The sequence below is a fragment of the Apodemus sylvaticus genome, chromosome 5 (genome assembly GCF_947179515.1).
Source record: "Apodemus sylvaticus chromosome 5, mApoSyl1.1, whole genome shotgun sequence".
Classification (NCBI taxonomy): domain Eukaryota; kingdom Metazoa; phylum Chordata; class Mammalia; order Rodentia; family Muridae; genus Apodemus; species Apodemus sylvaticus.
The window spans coordinates 54,833,836-54,858,210 of NC_067476.1; the positions used below are offsets into that span (position 1 = coordinate 54,833,836).

At 35.3% G+C, this 24,375-nt stretch overlaps 1 protein-coding gene across 5 annotated transcripts in view; it reads right to left on the reverse strand.

Moving 5' to 3' along the window:
- Nucleotides 1-1,118: 1,118 nt before the first annotated feature.
- Nucleotides 1,119-24,375, reverse strand: part of Lnpk (lunapark, ER junction formation factor) — a 77,100-nt gene continuing 53,843 nt past the window's right edge. Inside the window, exons 9-15 of one of the 5 annotated variants that reach the window (XM_052182728.1) lie at nucleotides 22,524-22,721; nucleotides 17,283-17,388; nucleotides 15,517-15,587; nucleotides 14,658-14,828; nucleotides 13,144-13,226; nucleotides 10,615-10,704; nucleotides 6,723-6,820 (exon numbers count right to left, since the gene is read on the reverse strand). In XM_052182728.1, coding sequence (XP_052038688.1) covers nucleotides 10,651-10,704; nucleotides 13,144-13,226; nucleotides 14,658-14,828; nucleotides 15,517-15,587; nucleotides 17,283-17,388; nucleotides 22,524-22,721 — 683 coding nt within the window. In that variant the 3' untranslated portion in view covers nucleotides 6,723-6,820; nucleotides 10,615-10,650. The other 4 variants (XM_052182730.1, XM_052182729.1, XM_052182727.1 and 1 more) reach the window with 4 other exon arrangements.

The window sequence follows — 24,375 nt, forward strand, 5'->3', positions numbered from 1 at the left end:
GCCCTTATAGGGATATCTTTACATATCTCATAAGAAGCAGGAAAAGAATTGTTGAATGATCTTACCTGCAATTCTTAAACCCAACCCAAGTATCAGGGTCTTCTGAGCACTGGCTGACTCTCCCACCTCCTCACATGTTTATTCGGTCATCTCCAGCTTAGTTCACTCATGTGGTTGAAGCTAGCCCTCAATTAGTTCTTTGGGCAAGTTCTCCCTCTCTAGTCCCAAATCCATCATTCACAGGAATTTCAGACAGAAACAGCACACCAACCTCTTGTGTTAGCAAAGGCAAGTCTACCACTTAGTAATGAGAACCTAGCTTTCTGAATTTTTTATGTAATATGTCTGTACTGTACTGGTTTACTTTGGTTTGAGATCAAGAGGGATATAATAGTTAAGAAACAGTCTGTGTTCAATATTCCATGAGAACTGAGAAGCAGGCCTAATAAGTAGCTAGGTGTCTCCCACACAAATAACATGTTGAGATATCATACAACCGTGAAAACCAAAGGGCTGTAGCCTAGCTCCTTCAGTTACCTAAGGAGTGCGCACAGGTAGTAAAGGAAGCAATCTTAGTCACCATGTTTAAATCCTATTTGCAGCTCTATAAACCAGCTTTAGGAAATTAATTCCATCTCCATGTGACACTTGTCTCCCTAAAGTCACTGGAAGAACCCTGAGAGTGTGCATGATTGTACCTAGAGCACAAGCCTGACCAACAGGTGGCGTTATGCGCACCAAATGTCCTGCCAGCAACACCCTTCAAAGCAGACTAAGAAATATTTATCTCCACAAAAATAAAATTTTCTCAGTTTTCCTAAAGCAAGTACCAAGGATCTGGTAAAAGTCTTGAGTAGCTAAAAATTTGGCCTCTTTTCACAGAATTCTAGACTGAGGGAAGTTTTTAAGAACACTTTTTAATCTTTACAGAACTTCCAACATTTATCCATTTTGATGCCAAGGGCAAAAAGCAGGGATGGCCAGCATGCTCCCGAACCCACCTGTCAGCACCCTTAGTAATGGGGTGACAGACAGCACCAGGCGGCCATGCTGTGCTTGTACTCACGTGCTACAGACCCAAACGCAGATCCTCATGCTTACTCAACACCGTTCTCAGCTCCACTTTAGCAATTTTAAATAGCATTTTATTTTTACATTGATTTCATTTTCATCTGTGTGTGGGGGGAGGGGGGGCACAGGTGTGCCACAGCAGACATACAGAGGCCAAAGGACAACCTGAGGAAATTGGTTCTCTACTTCCACCATGTGGGCCTCAGAAACCAAACTTAGGTCATAAGACTTGGCAACAGGTACCTTTACCTACTGGGCCATCTCTTGGGTCCCAAGAAGGTTAAATGTAGTAGTTTTTACAAAGAAAAAAAAAGAAATAAAAAAAGAGGAAGAAATGATAATTAGTTTAAATAAGCTGAGACAAATTAATTGCCTGTGGATTGATGCAATTCAATAAGGTTTTAATTCTGCACTCATTTTAGTTTTTATTGTGTCAAAGACACAACTTTTCCATATTTATAATTGTCTGTCTAAATTCAGAATATTTTTATCTGTTGGCCAGTAGTATTAAAACACTTAGAAATTTAATAAACTTGAAATAAAATTATAAAAGGTCTCAAATCATAACCATTTCTACACTGATTCATTATTGCATGGTATTTGCATTATTTTTCGACAGTTTTTTCATTTGTGAACTGTATCTAATGTCTTCTACAATTCTTAGACAACATAGAAACATTTTTTCTGCTAACTTCCTAGAGCAGTTCCATTGCCCACAACCACTCAACACAGCTCTTCTCCCCAGTCTACCCTTCAAATGATACACACAAAAAGCTAACACGTTATATGGTAATTAAGATAGGGACTGTCAGTTGAACACAGAAATAAAACTGTTAAAGAAATCACAAACTTATTAATATTGAAACAGTGAAAATTCGTGGTTCAATATAATACACACACACAAATAAGTAACACATACAGCTATAGACTTGATTCTATGGTAAAGGTGTGTATACACAATGAGTACATGATGAAAAACTTATAGCTTATTAATAAATAGTAACATTTCCAACCTTGGCCTCCAAGTGGTGCTACTTCAGCCCAACAGCTGTGTGTTGAGCTCCTTCGGAATCTACATAAACAGGAGATATTTCAGGAGAAAGATCTTAAGAAATATAGGCAACTAGGAGAAACTTTGCATATATGCAGCACTGAAAAGAATAACCTATGTATACTGAAAGTATGTGTACGGTGGAGGAGAGGTGGAGGAGAGGTGGAGGAGAGGTAGTAGTGACGGTAGTTATAATGCAAAAAATTGATGTGAGAGCCAACTGGGAAGACTTTATCAGTTGAGAGAGTAATTCAGATCTCCTCTCTCAAACACAGAAACTGAAGACAGCTGCAAAGGTCTGAGGACCCACTGTACAGACAGACAGGAAAGGAACATGACCAAAGACACTTTGAAAGGTAGCTCTCATACCAAGGTGAGGTGGCAGAGGCAGGAATTAGAAGGCAATACAATGATAATTAACAGTAAGGCTTTGGGAGCTGAAGAAACAGCTCAGCAGAGCAGAGCTTAGTATGTATGAGGCCGTGGTTTCAATGTCAATGACTAAAAGGAAAGTTGCCACAAGTGATCTGCTTACAGTCAGATCTCAGACTTCCCACATGCCAATATAGACCTCTAAGAAAGCTGCTAATTCTCTCTACATCTTGTTTCTTTCCCACATTCAAGATATAAAATCTGTACAGGACCATTCCCTCCAAAAAACAAAATTGCGTGTAAACACATACCTACAGCAGGCAGCATGTTGTCTGCTGGAATAATGCAGATTTATTATTAATTCAAATGAAATGGGAAAATAATATAAATGTAAAATGTTTAGAGGACAGCAAGGCACTCACGGGAATGATTCCAGCACCCAGGATTCTGAGGCCTTAAGTCATAGAGTCAAGACCAAGCTGGGCTACACTGCAATATTCAACTGGAGATGGGGGACGTGGGGGAGAGAAATCGGGAATGAACACTTTGAAGACAGAAAGAGAGAATATATTTTAAATTCTGGCTTGAATACTGACAGTATTTGGTGAAATGACACACAAGTCTGAACAATCGTTCTTTTTAAAGAAACACTGACTTCACAATGTCAGGGCAGTAAGTGGATAAATACACAGCTATGAAGTCCAAGAAATAGATAAGCTACATAGCTATAAAGAGAAAGAATCAGACCACATTAGGGATCTGATATTCGCAGACAGTAATTAAGTCCCTGGGCTTGGTGAGAGCTCCCAGAGGATGAACACACAGAATAAGGACTGACAATAGGCGGCCAGGGAGCATCAACAGTTAAAGATGGCGGAAGTCTTCAAAGGACGCTGAGGACAAGAAGCCAGGGAAGATCACGGCAGTGCACATCCAGAGCTAAAGGATAAAGGTATCCCAAAGAAAAGGAACATTTGACCAAGTCAATCTGCAAAGCAATAACATGAGTTAAGTACTGAATAGTTCCTTGATTTGGCATGTTATTCGCATGATAAATGAGCAGGGCAATGCTAGGGTCTCCACATGCAGACAGAAGAAAAGCAAATTGTGAAGACAGTTAATGGGAGAACAAAATACCCTGCAGAAAGAACTCAGAGCAAAGACCAAGTGACCAGATTCAGGACTGAAAAGCAGAGGGTCAGCTTCAGACAGAAGAGGAGGAGGCTGTCTCTGTCAGAAAAACAAAATTAAGCTGACACATGAAGCATAAAAGGCAAAGCATAGCCAGAGAACTGGGCGGAAGTCCTACAGTTACAGTACAAGGGTGTGGGTGGGAGTCCTACAGCTACAGTACAAGGGAGTGGGTGGGAGTCCTACAGCTACAGTACAAGGGAGTGGGTGGGAGTCCTACAGCTACAGTACAAGGGAGTGGGTGGGAGTCCTACAGCTACAGTACAAGGGAGTGGGTGGGAGTCCTACAGCTACAGTACAAGGGAGTGGGTGGGAGTCCTACAGCTACAGTACAAGGGTGTGGGCAGGAGAGACTGAGAGCAGCTAACTGTCTACAGGCCACATGGAGGACACAATGAGAGGGACCGTCAACAACATGCTGAGTGAGCACTTGTAACAGGGAAGTTCTCCCTCATTTATACTAACTGAATAATCAGAAATGTGGAATCTCATTCACTTAAGACATTGTCTACCATATAATATCAGAATAAGATTTTCTTTTTAAAAATACACCAACAATTACCTATCTGTTGTGCTAATTTTATTAAGCTCCTTTTAAGTTTTGAATTTTTATTTTTAATTATGTGCATCTGTGGGGAAGAGAGCACACATTAGGCTAGTGTCCTAGGAGGCCAGGTACACAGCATTAGACCTGCTGGACCTAGAGCTACAGGAGAGCAAGCCACCCAAGCTGGGAACTAAATGGCAAACCTGGCTTTCTGTAAGAGCAGTTCTCATTCTTAGCACTGAAACACCTCTCTAGTTCCCCCTTTATATTTCTTTCAGGGGAATGTTTTTATATAATATCTTCTTGCTTTCATCATCAGATCCCATTTCTCTGAGGTGCACATCAGATGTCTTTCAACAGACTTAATGCAGTTCAACTAACACATGTGTACTACACACACACACACACACACACACACACACACATCTTGTAAAATTTACAAACAAAACAGGTTATATGAAGCTGGAGAAATGGCTTAGTGGCTAAGATGACTTCCTGCTCTTGCAGCCAAGTTTGACCCCTAGCACCTATGTGGCAGCTCAGAGCCATCTGTAACTATCATTTCAAATGACCCAGGTATCTGGCCTCTACAGATACCTGTCAAGACAGGTTGAACACAGACATTTATGCAAGTGAGACATTTATACTCATAAAATAAAAATAAACACATCTTTTTAAAAAAAGATTATACTCTAGTTTTAGTTCTCCATTTCTTTAATCTATCATTGACACGTGCATATGACATTAATGCAGAAAACTTCTGTTCAGAGCAACTGAATTGAATGTTCATATTTTCTTTAATTTCATTATCTACCAAAGGATCTATGCCCCTTTAGATCCTTTCCTAGCAAGAAAAATAGGTACATCATATAAATTATTTTTAACTTCTCAGTACTTATGAAAAACATATTATTCTTTTCATTTTACAGATTAAATAAATGCAGAGAGGTTAAGTGAAATGCCCAAGATTGCAAAGCTGACATTCAAGTCCAGTTCCAAATGCTTGAATTTACAGGTGCTAAACTAAAATGACTCAGAATATTAACAAACTAGGTTCTTTTATATATGTTAGATGAGGTATCAAGTCAACCTATAAACTTTTAAATGATAAGTATATTTAGTTTAAATAAACATTCAATGGCTAATCTTTTAGCTATTATAACATACACACTACCGTAACATGTCTCCCAATGATGTAAATTCACTTCAGTTGTTTCAATATAAGACACACAAAAGTAAACTCGAACAAATTATCATATTGTATTTAAGAATAACTAGTGTACATCAAAATCTTCCCAAATTATGCTTGGTATACATACTCAATCTAGTGAGTTTCATTAAATTTAACTGCCTTGTTTTGAAAAATGCTTTTGTCTCTCAAAGTTAAAAACGACCTATGGCATAATATGTTTCAAAATCAGAAAAATTTAACTTCTGTTTAGAAACACTAAACCTCTTATGTCACTGATTTTGAAAATCTAAATGAAAAGAAAAACACCATAATTTGCTATCTATTTATCCTACAGTGAGTTCTCCCTACCATGATTTTTTTTCAGATAGCAAGGTTATCTATCAAGACACTACGTGAAGAAGTCTAGATAGTTAATAAAGAAAAAATGCTGCCATGTCATCTTTATTTTCCTTAACAAAACACACACACACACAAAAGCCATGTATATATCATCATTATATTACAAATATAAATAATACCAAGAATTCAAGTACAGTCAAGTGCAGATGTATTTCCTATTAATATGTAAACATAAACTAACTATATACATCATGTGCCTTTGGCCCAGTTGTAAAATATAAGACAACAAAAGAACTACTGCACTTGACTGTTTAGTTGCATTCTTACTGAGAATCCGTACCAATGCATATGTAATTAAGGTTACAGCTTTCAGCATCACTTAATGTAAACACCTAAATAGATATTTCCTTCCCACTGGCAAATATCTCCAAAGTTAAAATTTAATGATGAAGTATTCAAATTCTTAATTATGTTTCAATCCTTAAACACTATGGAAGAAATTATTCCTAGCCAAATTTGTTCCTATGTCAAAATGGGTGTTATTTACAAGTTATACATGTAGAAAACAATTTTTTTTAAACTTTAGAATGCACAAAGTATCTAACAGCTATGTCTCTGCATATTAACTGATACCACGTGCTTTTATTTTCAATTCCCAGCGGTAGGACTTGGACACACTGAACTTGCTGGGCAACCTGAATATGAATAATATTAAGCATATAGACTAGAAGGCAAATTTTTCTTGAGTACCAAAAAAAAAGCAGTAACTAGCATCAACAAGACTAAGCATATCCAGTTGAAGGCACATGAAGTATTTACTACTTTGTCACCAAAGATTCTTCACTTGGTTCAAGATTAGAAACAGAGTCAGCTCTGAGAACAGGTGGTTTGGCTTCATTCGCTGACGTTTCCGCATTCTCAGTCTCTTCTTGGTTCTCTTCTGGCTCCTCTGGACCAGATGTTTCTTCAATCACTTGGCTTGTCTGCTCTGTAACTGGTATTTTGTCATCTCTCTGCTCAGTACTATTATCAAGAACATCTTGTTCTTCTAAAGAATCTGAAAAGAGAAAAAGACATAGGCATATGTCTTCAGAAAAGGCTTCAGGGATATCCAAATGTCAAAACTGCTAAATAAGACAAGCCAAAGATAAACATAAAACTGTAATAAGAAATGGCAGAATGGTCTAACATTACCTTTTAAATCTTCAGTCTATAGTATACCACTTAAAAATTAGTATAACTGAATAACTGAAGGAAATAAATTTATACTTTAATAATTTCATACACAATAAGCTTTTAAAGATACTTCTACAAGTACAAGTCTAAAACTCAAGGCCTCGACAGAATGAAATGCTCTTAAGTGTATTGATTTGTGAGAAATTGACAAACATTTGAGTCACCTGGGAAGAGGGAATCCAACAGAAAAACTACCTTCATGAAACTGGCCTGTGTGCCTGGGGTATTTCTTGATTGATGTGTGAGGTCCAGCTCACTGTGGACAGTACCACCTTTGGTCAAGTGAACTTAGATTGTATAAAAAAGCAAGCTGAGCAAGTCATGGGGAGCAAGCCAGTAGGCAGCACTCCTCTGTGGCCTCTGCATCAGCTCCTGCCTCCAACCTCTTGTCTTGAGTTCCTGACCCAACTTTCCTCAGTGATGGACTATGACCAGCTGTATGATGAAACAAACCCTTTCTTCCATGGTCTGGGTGTTGTATCACAGCAACAGAGAAACCTAACGAACAACAAGTAAGTCTAGCAAACAAAGCAAACATACATCACCCCAGGCTACTGAACAGAAAGTCATTTTCTTACACTAAGCAAAACTGTAAGCAATGTATAAATGTATACTTTTGTGTATATGCATATATGCACTAATATCTATATATGAATGTATGTAGTAAGTACATGTATGCAGGCAATACTCTCCCAATTCTATCACATATCTAGTACTTAAGGATGAAAGAAATCAAGAGGCATGCTTTCTATCTGTGGGTCTTCTCTCCCCTTATCCCTATCTAAGTGCTCACCATTTAAACTTAGGAATTGGAATATGCTGCATACTTCAGTGTACTAAGACAAAGAAATTTTTCTAATTAAACTTTAATTCTGTAAATTTTTTAAAAATGACACAGAAGGGAGTAATAAAAGCAGAGATGCTTTAAGTCTCCTAATTTTCAAGTCAAAGATAAAAATTTAGCTTTAAAGCATTTTTTCATAGTAAGTCTAACAGGCTGGCTAGCAGAAAAAATAATGAAAGCACATGAGCTTAGCAAGGGCAAAAGTTCCTCATGAATGTTCTTCATGGATAAACTGTAAGTGTTACTGATACAAACAAAAACCAAACAAAACCAAACAAATCCTAGGGTACGGCCAGACTGCTTAAGAAAAGATTCTAGTTAAATGTCTTGTAACATAGTCAAAATTTCACAAAGTAAATAGTTTTGCAAAAAAACATTACACACACAGTAATATAGAAGTATAAGAAATCCATGGCTTTAGCATAATAGTTTAATAAACACAAATAATGCTTTTGTTAGAACTTGTCAAATATTTTAGAAGTATTATCTCCTTAAACAGATATCCTGGACTCCTGTCTACAGGATCAGTTACAACTATTTTCTTTTACAGAATAAAAGCCTGAGATTTCAGTAGGAGCAGCCACATAATGATGTCTTAGTGTATGACAACCCAAATAGCTGATCACAAAAAGTAGTATGGAGTGGCCATAAATCACACAGTGACACGCGAGCACAGGAGCCCTACCTTGGTATAATACAGAGCACAAATGGCACTCTTACACTACTGGAAATCATAACCGAAACCCAAAGAAGAAAGAGTAAGTCACTCAAGCTTCGTTAAATGAGCAGGGCAGAGAGAAGAGAAAGGACAGATGAAACTGTGAGTAAATACAAACCATATCTGCTTTAAAGGCCAACAAGTTCTTCTGCAGGAAACTTAGGAACTGCCAACCATTTATAATGCAAGCCTCACAGAACTTATTCACAGAATTTTAAGAGTCATGGTTTTCCACAACTCTTATGGCCATAAAGCAATACTTACTTGGCAAGAACTTTGCAATTTGCTTAGTAAAGCCTTCTGAAACCAAACTATTAAGTCCTATAAAATAGAAAACAAACAAACAAACAAAAAAAACCCCTAGTAACATAGGAGACAACTCACAATCACCAAGCTTAAGTGAACATAGGCGCAAACCACTGGCCAAATTATGAGAGAATGACACAATAGCAAAGGGGTCAAGGTTTAAAGTTTATTATATTAATCTTTATTAACTTCAAAACTTTACCAAGTCAAAAACAATTTTAAAATTCTAGGTTTGTATAACAAAGCTAATACAAAAAAATTGAACCATACCTCTAAAAATTTCAAACATCTATAATATATGATTCGAAGAAATAACTGTGTATCACAATTAGTAGAAAACATGACAGTTTCCAGTCAAAATTTCAGAAAATATATAGAAAAGTAAAAACTTGGTGAAATAATGACTAGGGCTTGAAAATAACTGACGTGCCTATTTATTTATAAAGACTTTTCTTCCGTTGGGTTAATCTGTAGAAAAAAAATCCTGATGGGAACAACACATACACACATAAACATACACACACCCTAGCACGTGATATGCCTATGACACAATCATAGGATTCGATGCTTACAGGAAACCACACAAACAAGTCCTAAATGATCACGTACATATTAACAGATCCGTAACAATTTCACATCTAAACTTTAGAGCATTACAAGAAGAACATGTATTAACTATGTACTATCTCAAAACACTTATTTCTATGGGAACATTATTTGCCTAGTCTAACAAAAAAGGGAGGGGGGAGATTTGCTGTTTGTTTGTTTGTTTTAAATGATATTGCAATTTAAAATAGTTTGGAAATATAAAATAAACTTTAAAAGGTGTTAGTATTTGACCAGAAGATACAAAAAGACTAACATTCAAAATAGTAACTTGAATGACCTAATTATATATGCGAAAACTAATTCAAATAAAGTTGGGACTGGAGAGGTGGCTCAGCCAGGTAAGAGCACCAACTGTTCTTCCAGAGGACCCAGGTTCAATTCCCAGCACCTGCATAGCAGCTCACAACTGTCTGTAACTCCATTTCCAGGGGATCCCACGCCCTCAGACACACATGCACACAAAATAAAAATAAAGAATTTTTTTTTAAAAAAAAGTAAAGTTTAGCTTCTATAATACAAAACAAACAACAAACAGAATACCATAATGTGATAAAACAAAGACAATATATCACTGTTTCATTGCCCACTCCTATCTACTAACCTCTACTCCAATATCAGGAAGAGAGCAGTGTTTTTCTACCCAATAACAGAAATTGGTAAGTGGCTGTTCAGATTAAGTCTCAGCTCAGCTAGACAATTTAAACTCAAAATTGAATGTAACTATAATAAATACTATTGCTTCACCTATAAACACACACATGCAAAGATATCTAAGATTCTTACCTTAGCTTTAGATTTTTATCCTAGCTCTTAAAAAAAATTACAATTTCAGTCTTTAAGTACATAGGTTGTAAAAGATGTCATTTTTCACAAGATCTGTCAATATATTTAAGAACAAAGGCATGAATTCCACCTCAAATCATACCAATGACTCAGTTAATAATTCCACTAAATGACAACCAGTTTTTAAATATACATGTGTGCATGTGTGTATGTATGTATACTAAAATTGAAAACACAGAGTACTATTTAGCTATTTATCATTGGTTAACAATTCAATTGAACAAAGAGTTTCATTAAATGTCAATGAAATGATTCCTAATGATATTCTGCTATATTCATAGCATCAGTGTCTCACCTAATCGTCATCAGAAAGGCTTCCTCCAGCATCTGATCAGAACAGATTCAAAGACACACAGCCAAACATTAGGCAAGGCTTGGGGGAACCCTACAGAAGATGGGGAGGAAGAATTATAAAAGCCAGATGGGTGGAGGACACCAGGAGAACATGGCTCACAGGAAGGAGTTCACACGGGCTGAAGCAGTAACTGCCGAGCTTGCACGTGTCTGTGTGCAGGGCCTCTGCTTACATGCTGTAGTTGTTTAGCTTGGGGATTTTGTTGGACGCCTAACAATGAGAGTGAGGGTATCTCGGACTCTTTTGCCTGCTCATGAGACCTTTTTCCTCCTGCTGGGGCCTCATCCAGCCTTGATGAGGGTTTATACCTAGCCTTACTACAACTTGCTGTCCTGTGTTCAATCACTATCATTATGAGGCCTGCTCTTTTCTAAAGGGAATCAGAGGAGGAGGAGCAGTGGGTGTGAGGAGAAATGAGGTGGTGAGGGACTGAGAGGCTGTGATCATGATTTATTATATGAGAGAAGAGTAAGTTAACAAAAAGGTTCATTGCAAACCAATGAATAACCTAAAACTAAACCATTATCTGAAAATGTTTAAAAAAATGAGTCAAAAGATAAAATTATATCTAAAACAAACTACAACAATATACTATTCAGAAAGTTCAACATAAATAAAGATTGAAGCTTTGGTAAGGAGACTGATATATAAATAGGAGCCAATGAAATCTTCATTACCAAATAGTACAATTTCCTAGAGCATAAAAGAAATATTGAAAACAGAATTCTTATTTATCTAATATAACCTAATAGTAACAGTACTTTGCATATAAAAATAGGTATCAGATTACTAGATTTTATATGATATAAAGCTTACTTAACACTTTTTGCCAATATTGAATAGAAGCCATGAATTTTCATATTATCCTGCGAATACAAGCTATTTTTAACTAAAGCAATTACATGAGCTCTAAACAAACATAACTGAGAAAAAGAAACAATATTTTTTCAAACACAGTAGCAAAAATAGACTCACTAAACTTATGCAAGAATGTAGACCTCCATATTCAGATTACATCTGTGAAGAGGATGCTGTTCATTTGAGTAGCATAGTATTTTGGAAAGCATTTTATTTATCATCATTAACAGTGCTGGGGTGGTGCATGTGCTACAGCATGACACAGCCAGGGCCCAACACCGTGGAGCCTCTTTTTCTGCCTTTCTGTGGACTCAAGGGATTCAAACCCAGGCTATCAAACTTTCACCTGGGTCATCTTGCTGACCCCAATTTTGAGGGGGAGGAGAAAAAAAATCAAGCACTTTAATGTCAGTTGGCAGAGTTGATTATTATGTATTTATGTATTATGTATTATACATTATCATTTAATCATAAAAGGAAATAAAGAATTTAAAAGCAAGCCCTTTTGATATGCCATAACTAGTACAGTTTTAAAAATAAAACAATTAACTTCCCTAGTTTCCTGTGTTTTTGTTATCTGTTATCAAAGAATCTGGATATACAATTCTAGAATTAAAAAAAAAAAATCAACGATTAACAGTAGTTTCTTCTAAATCTCTGGTGAAAACTTGTCAAGATTCCATATGCTGTTTTAAAACATGATTTAGAAATTTTAAAAAACCTTATCCTAAATGCAAATTCTTCTACTATCAGAATCCAGACCAAACTTAACTGCATAGACTGGGAGGAGAGGGTCTTAGTTCTAGATTGTTTATATAAATGCTTGCTAGGGCTGGAGAGATGGCTCAGCGGTTAAGAGCATTGACTGCTCCTCCAAAGGTCCTGAGTTCAAATCCCAGCAACCACATGATGGCTCACAAGCATCTGTAATGAAATCTGACTCCCTCTTCTGGAGTGTCTGAAGACAGCTACAGTGTGCTTACATATAATAAATAAATAAATCTTTAAAAAAAAATAAATGCTTGTTGATATCTGTTGAAAGAAAACTTCAGAAGGAAGTTATCCTTTCAGAGTATTTGTCAATCCAATAACATAATCTGTACAGTTTCTGCCATTAAGAAGCTATTTCAATGCGTTTAAAGATACAAAATGAAAAGAAAATTGTCTGTCCAGTTCTCAATTTTCTACAACACTGATGAATTTAGAATTTTAATCTCTCAGCTACATTGGCTACTAGCACAAAATAGATAACTGAAAACACATTGTCTTATTTAATAGCTCAATTTAACTACATGGCGCATCACCAGGGTTTAAAATAAATGCCGCTCCCTCTGTTCATCAGAAATACTTGGCATCATTTACTGTAGGATCCAGCTGTAGACTGACACAGTATCGTAGTGTAACAATAGGAGTCTTGGAGAAAAGTTTCTGTCTTCTGAAGAATGAAAAAGAAAAAAGATGGCCAGCCACTCTGATAAATCCAAAGAGAAGCACGAAAAAATGACTACTTTAAAAAAACTTCCTTAATGAAACAGAATCATTGCTTCAGCTTTTAGTACTATGGAGTCGTCAGACCCTGCTCCGAGTTTGGTCTTCACCTATTAACATTACCTTACTGGGGTTCACTTTGAGCCAGTTAGACTTCATTCCGGAGATTTCAGATAGAAAATGAGACATCTGAGGTATTGTTCCTCCTAGATTAGATGAGAAGGAAAGGTATAGCTGTATGTTGTTTGCTAACTATCCATCTTGACCTTAGTAGAAGAAATAAAAAATAGGACCCATTATCAAGATTTGTATTTTGTTGGCCTTTTTTCCTCTTTGAAAAAAAAAATCAAACCAAAAAATACTACTGGTTTTCAAGCATTAACTTTAGCTTTCATAAGCAAGCTTACTCATGGAACGGACTTGAGTTTTTCCTCTAGGCATCTTCAGTATAAAATCCTTTATTCTCAATTCCAAGAGGCCGCAATGCCAAGGCAGAGGGTCTGCATGTGTCAGCATGCAGCTCAGAGCATGACTTAAGCAAAAGAAAAAGATTGACACTGTGTTTGGAGTTGATGCTGTAGACTTCCAGATGAAGATGCATTCACTCAGCGTTGGAAGTCCATAGCTGTCTATATTCACGTTCACATTGATACTTGTTAGTATGCCAAAAGCCAAGCCCAATTCCACACATATTTCAGGTTCATTCTTCATAGTTTAAAAAAAAAAAACCAACTTGAATCTCATACTAACCTTGTGATCATTGTTTCACATAAGCCAGCTAAAGCAATGTAAACGCTTTTATGAAAATAAATCAAACATATGTAAATGATAATTGCTACTCAATTTGTCAATTTCCAGTATGTTTTTATACACTAGGTATAATACCAAAATATTATGGTCTGTTTCATAATTTTAGCAATCCTCATAATTTAGAACTGAAGTAACAAAAAAAAAATTGAGTGAATACTAGTAATAAGAAATAGTTGGCAGTTTTCTACTTCACCTTGTCCACTTTTTCATGAACTTCCTTAAGAGTTCCTAAGATAGAGTTGCAAAATGAATTCTAAAATACAAGTTCTGATAAATCTTACTTCTACACAACAAAGTGACTTTTTATCACAAGCAATGTTAAGCTCAGGGGCCTCTAATAATAAACTGTCCAAATGAAACACAATATTGTTAACCAAGTTGTCCAAAACATGCAAAGATGAATTTCTAACTCCTAAGTTTCTTGTTTTCTGGTCATTTCTCCCAATTGGAGTGGTAAACACACACATCTTCTACCCACACATATTCTAAATATTTTGTCCTTAGAACAGTTGTTTCAAAATGCTTAAGTTAAATACATCAAAATGACTCCAGAAAAAGCATCACTAGTCAAATCTCTTAAAATGTACAAACAAGAGTTCATTCCAATGGCAATGCTTAACCAGCTGGTGCTAAATCATAACATGATCTGCATTTGAAAACCGAAACACATAACAGCACTCACAGAAGAAGCCATCACAGCAATAGCTGACATGTGCATGCTTAAGAATCTGATAAATTAACTCACTGTCATCTTTAATAAATATTGTGCTTATATTATTAGGCTACACACATTACCAAAACAAACACTTTAGTTAACATATTTATACCTTCAATGAGCTGGCTTTCTGGTGAGGGCACACTTTCTAGTAACATGGAACCAGTTGAACTTGAGCCTTCCACTGCCTGCCTCTTCTCAAAACTAAACTCTGGAAGCCGTGGAGCTTGAGGTCTCATTTTTCTTGCGGGATTCAAGAAAAAACAGTAGGCACATCGAAAAGCTGCACAAAAAAATTTTTTGAAGAGAAAAAAAATGAGTCAACCAAATTTCAAAAATTTATCAAACAACTCACAAGATCACTTTTATAAATAGCCAGATTTAAGTTATAAATTTTTAACATGAATTTGCATTAATTTTAAAGCATATTGCATAACTACTATGAAAATGTAAGTATTAATTTTAAAGTAGAAAAGGTATAAAAAGTTAAATAGCAGTATTACAGCAAAATTATATAAATAATAATTATTTAAGTAATTGATTGAACTTCCATTTCTAGTCAATAAAATAATTGTATATCTTGAAATCCAGAATCTTGTCCAAGAAGATATAGTATGTTAAATTTCTGAAGCATAATTTATCATGTGAGCATTTAATAACAGCTGCATGTGAAAATAACTGATGACCTTAACTGTAAATGCTAATGCTTAGAGATACCACCCCCAATAATTAATTCAAACGCCCTGTAGATAGTACAACATCTCAGAATAGCTGGCCTAGAGGCTGTGCATTATAAGAAAGAACTTGAGTTATCTTTTCTGCTTTGTTTTTAGTATTAATAAATAAGGAGACAATGTACCTGGCCAATATGTACAGGCAGTACCTAAAATAATGGTGATATTACATGGGATAGACGAGAATGATATATTTCAGAGTAAAATGTTTAAGCCTAACTATCCATAAGTCCTTACCAATATATTCAAATTCTTCTTTCAAAGCCATGCCATTGTGAGAAAAACACTGCTGACATATGAGGGCGTACCTACACCAAAAGGGAAAATAAGCACCAGTTACAAATGCAGAGAAAGCTTATTATGACTCAGCTGTGCCATAATAAATGAATGTTCCACTGGGCGGTGGTGGCGCATGCCTGTAATCCCAGCACTCTGGGAGGCAGAAGCAGGCAGATTTCTGAGTTCAAGGCCAGCCTGGTCTACAGAGTGAGGTCCAGGACAGCCAGGGCTATACAGAGAAACCCTGTCTAAAAAAAAAAAAAAAAAAAAACCCAAAAAACACAAGACAAACAAACAAACAAAAAAGAATATTCCAAGATCACTAACAACCAGTATGAAAGGTAGTTTAAGAGTTGGGAGGGTAGCTCAGTAATAGGGTGCTTGCTTAGCACATGCACAATCCTGAGTTCTTCCCCAGCACCTATTAAAAATACCTAAAAACAAAATAAACACAGGGCATAAAGCATTTAAAAGTACACACACAAATAGATGTGTATACATGCATGTGTGTATATATACATATATATACATCTATGTACCGTTTATACATGATATTAAAAATAAACTCAGGAACAGATGAATATATCCTAAGTTCACAGAAACAAGTTAAGTAGCCGACAGCTTGAGAAATGGCTCAGCAGTTAAGATCACAGCATATGCTACTCTTCCAGAAGATTGGAATTTAATTCTCAGCAGCCTCACCAAGCATCTCACAGCCACCTGTAACTACAACTCCAGTGGATTCATGCCTCTGGCTCCTGCATTCACATATGCACAATATAAAATTTTTTTGTAACTTTTTTTAAGTTCCTCAATGATATATTCCTGGGGATAATGGCTTCCAAATTTGTGATTAGATAAGACTGGAAATGATGGGGCCTTCTTAGAGATTTATAACAAATGTTATAAAAAATTAAAAAAGTTTAAAAAGCTCTAAAGAATTTTACAGAAAATACATTTAACTATATAACTGGAGCCAATAGTAATTTTTTTTTTTTTTTTTTTTTTTTTTGGTTTTTTGAATTTGGTGTTTTTGAGATAGGGTTTCTCTGTGTATCCCTGGCTGTCCTGGAACTCACTCTGTAGACCAGGCTGGCCTCGAACTCAGAAATCCGCCTGCCTCTGCCTCCCAGAGTGCTGGGATTACTGGCGTGTGCCACCACCGCCCAGCTCGTAAATTTTTATACAATATGGTTCCTGTGTGTTTCTCACTTATGAGTAACACTTAAATATTATTTTCATTTTCTGTTCTCTAATCAGAACTCAAGATATTCTTGGCTTAATAGAATCATTCATGCTGTTCTGAATAATATACAACTTTTATAAACATTAAGCTACATCCTTTATGAGCCTGGTACCAGCTAGTAAGGCTGTTAAGCATATTCTCATGAGCTCTTTAGTATACATAATGATAAGTGCTCTGCACAGTCATAAATAACTACTGTCCTAGAATGACGGTAAGGACCAAGTAACATAATAATCTGAGAAACATTAGAAAAGTATAGAGAGCGAAATAATGCAAGGTGTTTTCCTTACTATTACAAGAATCCATCACTACTAACAACAGTGATTCATATAAAAATGTACTTCACATAAGTAGTTTGAACAAAATAATTCAGTTTCTCTAATATGATAGCAGAGCTAAAAAGTACAAACACAAGCCAAGCATCACATCACACAAATGCACTGGCCAATGTTTTTCCATGTTCCTTTAACTACATTACCTGTTCTGTGGACCATCACCAACTAAATATTCAACAATTCTATCCAGTGCACCTCGTTCTCGAGGGAGAATGGGTCTTGCTAAAGGTGGACCTGGAGGATGAAGGCCTAGCCAAAAAAAAAAGACCATGAAATTTGTATGTATAAGATACACAAGATTTAATTCAACTTCTAAAGTTCTCTGAGCATGTAAGAATATTTAAAAAGATTTAAAGCAAAAATATACTTTAATAAATCTCTGTACAACATTAAATATTCATTAAAAACTACCATACTATAAAAATCTACTACATATGTACTACATCAAAACCACCAACATGACTCGTTAGGATATGAAACTATGTTGGGTTCTGTACTAAATTTTAAAATAGCCTATTCCCAAAGCCTATGACACTAATTTGAAGACTTCCACTCCAACTCAGAGTAACAGATCAGGTTTATCTTCCCAAAAGACTAAGAAATATATGAAGTGTATGAAGAATTAACAACATGTGTATCAAGCAATATAGGTTAAATTTCACTTACAAACTAAAAACCAAGACAAGGCCTTGAAACTGTCCCAGTCTTTTCTTTTTGTTGTTTCGGTTTTGGTGTTTTTTGTCCTCCATTAATTTCACATTAATTCATTTTACATCCCAATTGCTACCCCTAGCCTTTTCTTACAATTTGTAAGCAGAGGTAGGAGGCTAAACCCAGAGGAGCTATAGCTGTCTCCCAGAGTTGAGAAGACAGCATTGGAGTTCTGGGGAAACAACGCAGCTCATATTCATATGGCAGTGCCAAAGGAGGTCAACATGAAGGAAAGAAAAAAGAGAAACACCCACAGAGGGACTATCAAAACACTCCGCTGATTACAGACCAGCCCATGCATCTAAGGAAACTATCTGAGAAAAGTGTCTTTCAAAAAAAATTAAAGGAAACAATATTCACAGAATATCTATTTCCAAGAGTTAAAGAAGAAAAGCTCAAAGAACAAGAGGAGGAGGAAGAAAAGGAGGGAGGATAAAGAGGAAGAGAAAGAAACATACCTGTAAAATTTGCAATGTCTGGCATTCAAAAAATACTAGCCATGTAAACAAACAAAAATACAAAATATAGTAAGAAAAATTAAAAATTGTTTCAGATATGACTGAATTGGCAGGCAAAAGTACTAAAACACTAATTATATCTACACACGTTTGAGAATCTAGTGTAAAGACTAAGTATGTTAAGTAAAGACATGAAGAAAAAGCTAAAATACCAAAACTAAATTTCAAACATTAAGTCTACAATCTGTAGGGTTAAAAAAAAATCAACAGATGAGATAAACAATCATTTAGACATTATTAAAAAAAATAAAAATATATGATTAGTGCACTTGAAGATATAGCAATAGAAACCATACAAATTAAAATAGAAAAAGACCAAAAATTAAGGGGCAAGAGATCAGTAAGTTGTAGAACAATAGCAAATAGTCAAACAGTTCTCTAAAGAAAAATATATACATAATTAAGAAATATATATTTTTCCAAATTTGAAAGTTTTAAAACTACGTATCAAAAAATCTTAACAAATCCCAAACACAAAATTTTGCACCCCATTCTCCCAAAATGAGAAAACTGTTTAAAAGAAGGCCAAAAGGTGCATTATAGAGGAAAGGAAATGAGAAGAACAGCCGATGTTCATCAGGTACAAGCTAAAATGAAACTTATCGTTAACATTTTGAAACTGAAAGCTGTCAGACTAGAATATATATATCCAGCATAAATATATAATTTTAAATGAAGGCAATGCAAAATGAGGACTTTTCTCAGATGTTAAAAACACAAAAATTTATCACTGGCCAAACTACATTATGAGAATGATTTTTAGAAGTCCTTTAGGCCAAAGAAGGTGACAAAAGATTGAAAATATAATCTGGGCTGCAGCGGCCGGAGCTCCGTGTCTCTTGGCTCCCGTCAGCATCGGAGGCTCCTGCGGAGGCGCTGGATTTGTTTACAAGGTCCCACACGAAGGCTTACAACCATCTGCAACTTCAGACTCACAGTATCTAATGCCTTCCTTCTGTCCTCCATGGGAGCTAAGTTCACAAACACTTAAGGCAGAGCTTGGTGTGAGCACCTTTGATCTCAGCACTTGGGAGACAGGAGCATGTTAAACTCTGGCTTGCATAACAAGTTCCAATCCAGTCAAATTTACATAGTAAAACTGTATAACTGATTAAAGAAAAAAATAATATGGATATTTATAATATGTATAGAAATAAAATGTAAAAATAAAAGCAAAAAGGAAATGAAAAGTAGCAGACTAACTGTAAAAAATGAAAAATATAAAAGTAATATCCCCAATAATATCTGAAAGTCCAATAACCTTTTTTTAAAAATAATGCTAAATAAATAACATAAAGGCCAAGAAGGAAAAAAATTAAGTATATTACTGTCAGATCTTTAAAACTGAAGGCAAGATGGCATCATATTAGTTGAATAGCTGTGACTACAGATATTTACTAAACCTCAATACAACCACTAAAATCACAAGTCAAAAACAGTGTTAGCAACAATGGGGCGGTAAAAAAAAAAAAAAGGTTAAATGTAGTCATAAAACATTTCAGTTCAAAGGGATAGAGAAAATGAGGGACAGGGTAGCGCAAACACAGGACCAATGAGTTTACTTCATAGCAAGCATTTAAACTCAAACTCACACATAATCATTGCATCAAATTCCAGACAATCCTACAATGAAACAGTCTGTCTGACTGAATAAACAAAGCAGCTCTTCATTATATGCTCTGTATAACCTTTTTAATAAACACAGAGAAAATAAATAAATTTAAGTAAAAAATTATAGAAAATATATAAATATGCTAATACTAAGTATTAGCCTGATGGCCTGAATTCAATCTCTGGAGCGCACATGGTAGAGAGAACCTAATACCCAATGATGTCCTCTAACCTCCACACACATGCACACACCTGTGCACAGCCACACAGAAATGAATACATGTGATAGTTTTTCATTAAAGAACAACATACCAAGCACTTAAGTGCATCAGAACAAAGCTTCCAATACATAAAACAAAACTACCAAAAATTTAAGAAAATTTAATAAATTTAAGAAAAAGATAAATCTAAAGTATAGCTGTCCGTTTTTAACATTTTTCTATCAGTAATTTGATCTGTATAAAGTTAGTTATAAAAGAGAAGACTTGAACACTCACTACTACCAGCTTTACCTAATGGACTTTTATACCTGCTCTGCCCAATAGGAATAAACACATGATTATTCAAGCGGACAGAAAGCAGTTACAAAGACATGACATAATGGGTTTAATCAGTTCCAAACAGCACACAGTACATTTTCTGACTACAGAAGAATTAGGATCAGCAACAGAAAACAGCTTAAAACTCAATCAAACATTTAGGATTAAGTTATATCTAAATAACTCAGTATGCAAAGCAAATCAAAACAGAAATTAGAAAATACTTAGCTAAATAAAAAGTAAATAAATAAAAAATATATAGAGCTAACAGAGCATGTAGGCAAACATCCTACCACTGCTAGATTTTAAAAGCATTTACATCAACTTAACTAGCTGGAGTAGTTTACATTTTTACATATTTAAGGTGAACATGTCCACAAAGCAATCTGGACACATAAAAGACTTCCTTAAAGTTATTTTAAGCTTTCTGCAACTTCGTAATAACTTGGTTAAATAACCTGGTAACTTTAAAAATAGTTTATCTTAATACTCATGCTGCATAGGCAACAGTAAATAAACATCGAAAGCAATTATTGTAGGAATACTGGGCATTTTTACACAGTTTGGCAAATTATCAAATACCTGCTGGTTATTAATTTTCAAGCATATGGGAGCACTGTGATAATATAAATTAAATTGATTCTCTTATAAATATGGTAAAATAGATAAATTATAAAATGATAAACCATTTAGCTCCTTCACATTTTTTGGCAATGTACAATATAAACAGTATTTCCACAGAAGCTAATTAAAAACTTGGGCAAAACATGCTTTATTTATATACATATGAAATTTAAGCTACAGGTGCTTGTACAGCCCTATACTATAATGTAGTCCTTACAACTATGAAAGTAGTTAAGTTGCATGTGAGTTAAAAAGACTCTTACCTGAAGTTCTTACATTAAACAACCGAAACTTAATTTACAATTTATGGGTATCTCCAATTAATTATTTTTAATCCATTTAACTTTCTCAATTTCACAAAATATATGACTATTTTTATCATTACACATAAAATGTTGAGGTATTATTAAAATCATTTTAAATGCTGTAAAATTTTTATGTATTTCATTTGTAGTCAGTTCTTTTAATTTGTAAATCAATAGTTTCCTAGTTTTCTATAATCTCAGTTGAGGTTTTAAAGGAATGCACGCAAGAATATTCCATAAGTAACACAAGGTCTTTTAATTTACATAAATCCTTTAATTATCTACCTGATTAAAATAGTATCTAGTCTCAAATCATTATAAACTCTAGTTACATAATAGTAATTAGTGATGAAATACTAAAGTACCTGAACTAGAATTAAATACCATAAATAGAGCTTACTGTTATTTAATAATGAGATGGAGATATAAATGAAATATTGTCACTGCTAAAGCAGTGAGTAGATTTCCATGCCCCTAATCACACATAAAAAATACAAAGTCTGTTATACCCCTGAATAAAATCTACAGGTCTACCTACCATACTACTAGTAGAACTTAAAGGAACCTATTAGAATACTACAGTTCCATGACTTAGAAGGAAAAGAATCTACTAGCTCCTATTTACAAAAGTAATATCAGGCACCACAATGCTTGAATATTTCCTGAAATATGGTAATTGTCATGTTTTACTGTCTATATGAGGAATTAGCAAGGAATATAAGTACTTTCTAAAGCGTTCCCCTCTATCCCTACCGTATATAAATCTGGAGCCATTCTAAGAATTGAATATAAAAAGATAATGCTACACTGTAGACTACAGAATGCTACAAAGTTTTATTGCCATTTAAACAAAGAAGCCATAACAGTTAAATGAGCTCAAGAAATAGGTTTTGGTATCACAAGGTGCCAGCTGTAAAGAGTTATAGCTAATTGAATATGGAACTCCTGCTTAATCAGATAACTGCTCTGCTATTTCCAAATGAAATGCCATTTCCATACTGTCTGAAAATGGCCCATTTTATTGGTAACCAGAGAAAACAATATAAACTGTAAATAACATTAAGTGCTCTGTTTACCCATTCCAGGAACTGAAGTCGCAGGGGACCCAAGGCGCCTGGGCAAGGCTGGAGCAACAGTCCTTTCTGGCGGTCCCCCAGGAGCTGCAGCGTCCTTTGCTGGCCCAGGAGATACTGGAACTTGTGGAGGAGGACCCTGATTAGTACTTGTTGGTGCTGGGGAAAGGTTTCTTTGAGCTGCAGTTCGCTGACGAACCTCTGAGGATAATAAGCATATTTTAGACTTAGTGTCCAATATACTATATTAGCCACAATCATAAATGATGTCAGCTAAAATTTTGTGGCACCAAAAGACACTACATTTAACCACTTATAGTGTAACTCTACATATCACCAAAAGTAGAGGTCTCATTTTATGAACACATAATTCAACTGTATGTTTATACAACAAAATGTGATGTCTATCTACTGACATTTTAAAAATAAATTCAATATAATAAAATAGCCACCCAGTTATGTGTCGCATCTTTTTATAATAAGCCTTCCTACAACACACAAAAGAAAACATCAGAATTAGTGAAACTTCAAACAGCAGATTTGCTTTCAAGACTAAATATAGTAATTTTAATAAGGGAATATATCATATATATTCTGGAATAATAAAATAATCCAAGTATCATAAAATGCTATTACAAGGGCTGGAGAGATGGCTCAGTGGTTAAGACTGCTTTCCAGAGGTCCTGAGTTCAATTCCCAGCAACCACACGGTGGCTCACAACCATCTGTAATGGGATCTGAAGACCTCTTCTGGTTTTGTCTTCTGTCCACTGAAAACAGTTACAATGTACTCATATACAAATAATAAATAATTCTTTTAAAAAACGCTATTAAAAACCTGACTTCACTATTTTGCTACCTATTTCTTCCTATTGTGATTATCTTTTGGCCACACTTAACTGTACTACCACATTCAGAGAAGGAAAACTTCCATTTTGAATATATAATATTTTGTCATACTTGAACCTTAGGTTTCAGTTTTAAAAATTGTGAAATTCTCTGTGGTAGACTAGTCAAATGTGCTAAATTTAAGTTGCTTCCTGGTTTTGTAGGGTTTTTTTTTTTTTTTTTGGTTAACGACAGCCTGCCACTCTCTCCAACTTCCCTCCTCCTCCTCCTCCTCCTCCTCCTTCTCCTCCTCCCTCTTCTCTCTCTCTCTCTCTCTCTCTCTCTCTCTCTCACACACACACACACACACACATTGTTTATAGCTGCTTTCAAACAGTTGCAAAGTTGCAAAAAGGACCATATGGCTCTCAGAGCCATTTACTAACTGGCTACATTGAATATTTCATGATCCCTACTAGATGACATAAATGAAGTTCTTACATCTTAGTGTTAGATATCATATAAAAAAACTCTTTGTAACTTTTTAATTCTGCATATCATATTAAACTATCCTGGGCCTAAATGACTGGGCTGAAACTAAAGAAATTATATGTTGAATGGGCCAAACAGTAAAAGTGCATGAAACACTTTGGATGTGGATTCTACCTGACAGGTTTTTAAAAATTTTTGTTGTTTAGACAGGGTGCATAAATCACAGGCTGGCCTCAGGCTCCCTAAGTAACTGAGAATGAGCTGCAGCTTCTGATCTCCCATGCTCCACCTCCTAGGTAGTGGACTTAGCGGCATGTAGCATCAGGGCTAGAACTTCACATCTACTAGGCAAACACTGTACCAACTGAGCTACCTCCGTAGCCATAGAGTAAATTCTTGACAGAAGGATGGCTTAATACTTTCACTAATAATCAGTGAACAAAATGCAGCCACCAAGTGTGAGCATATGCCTATCTATACTTGTTTTAAATTCAAAATTTAAACCAACAGAATCAAACTACTATGTTAGAATAAA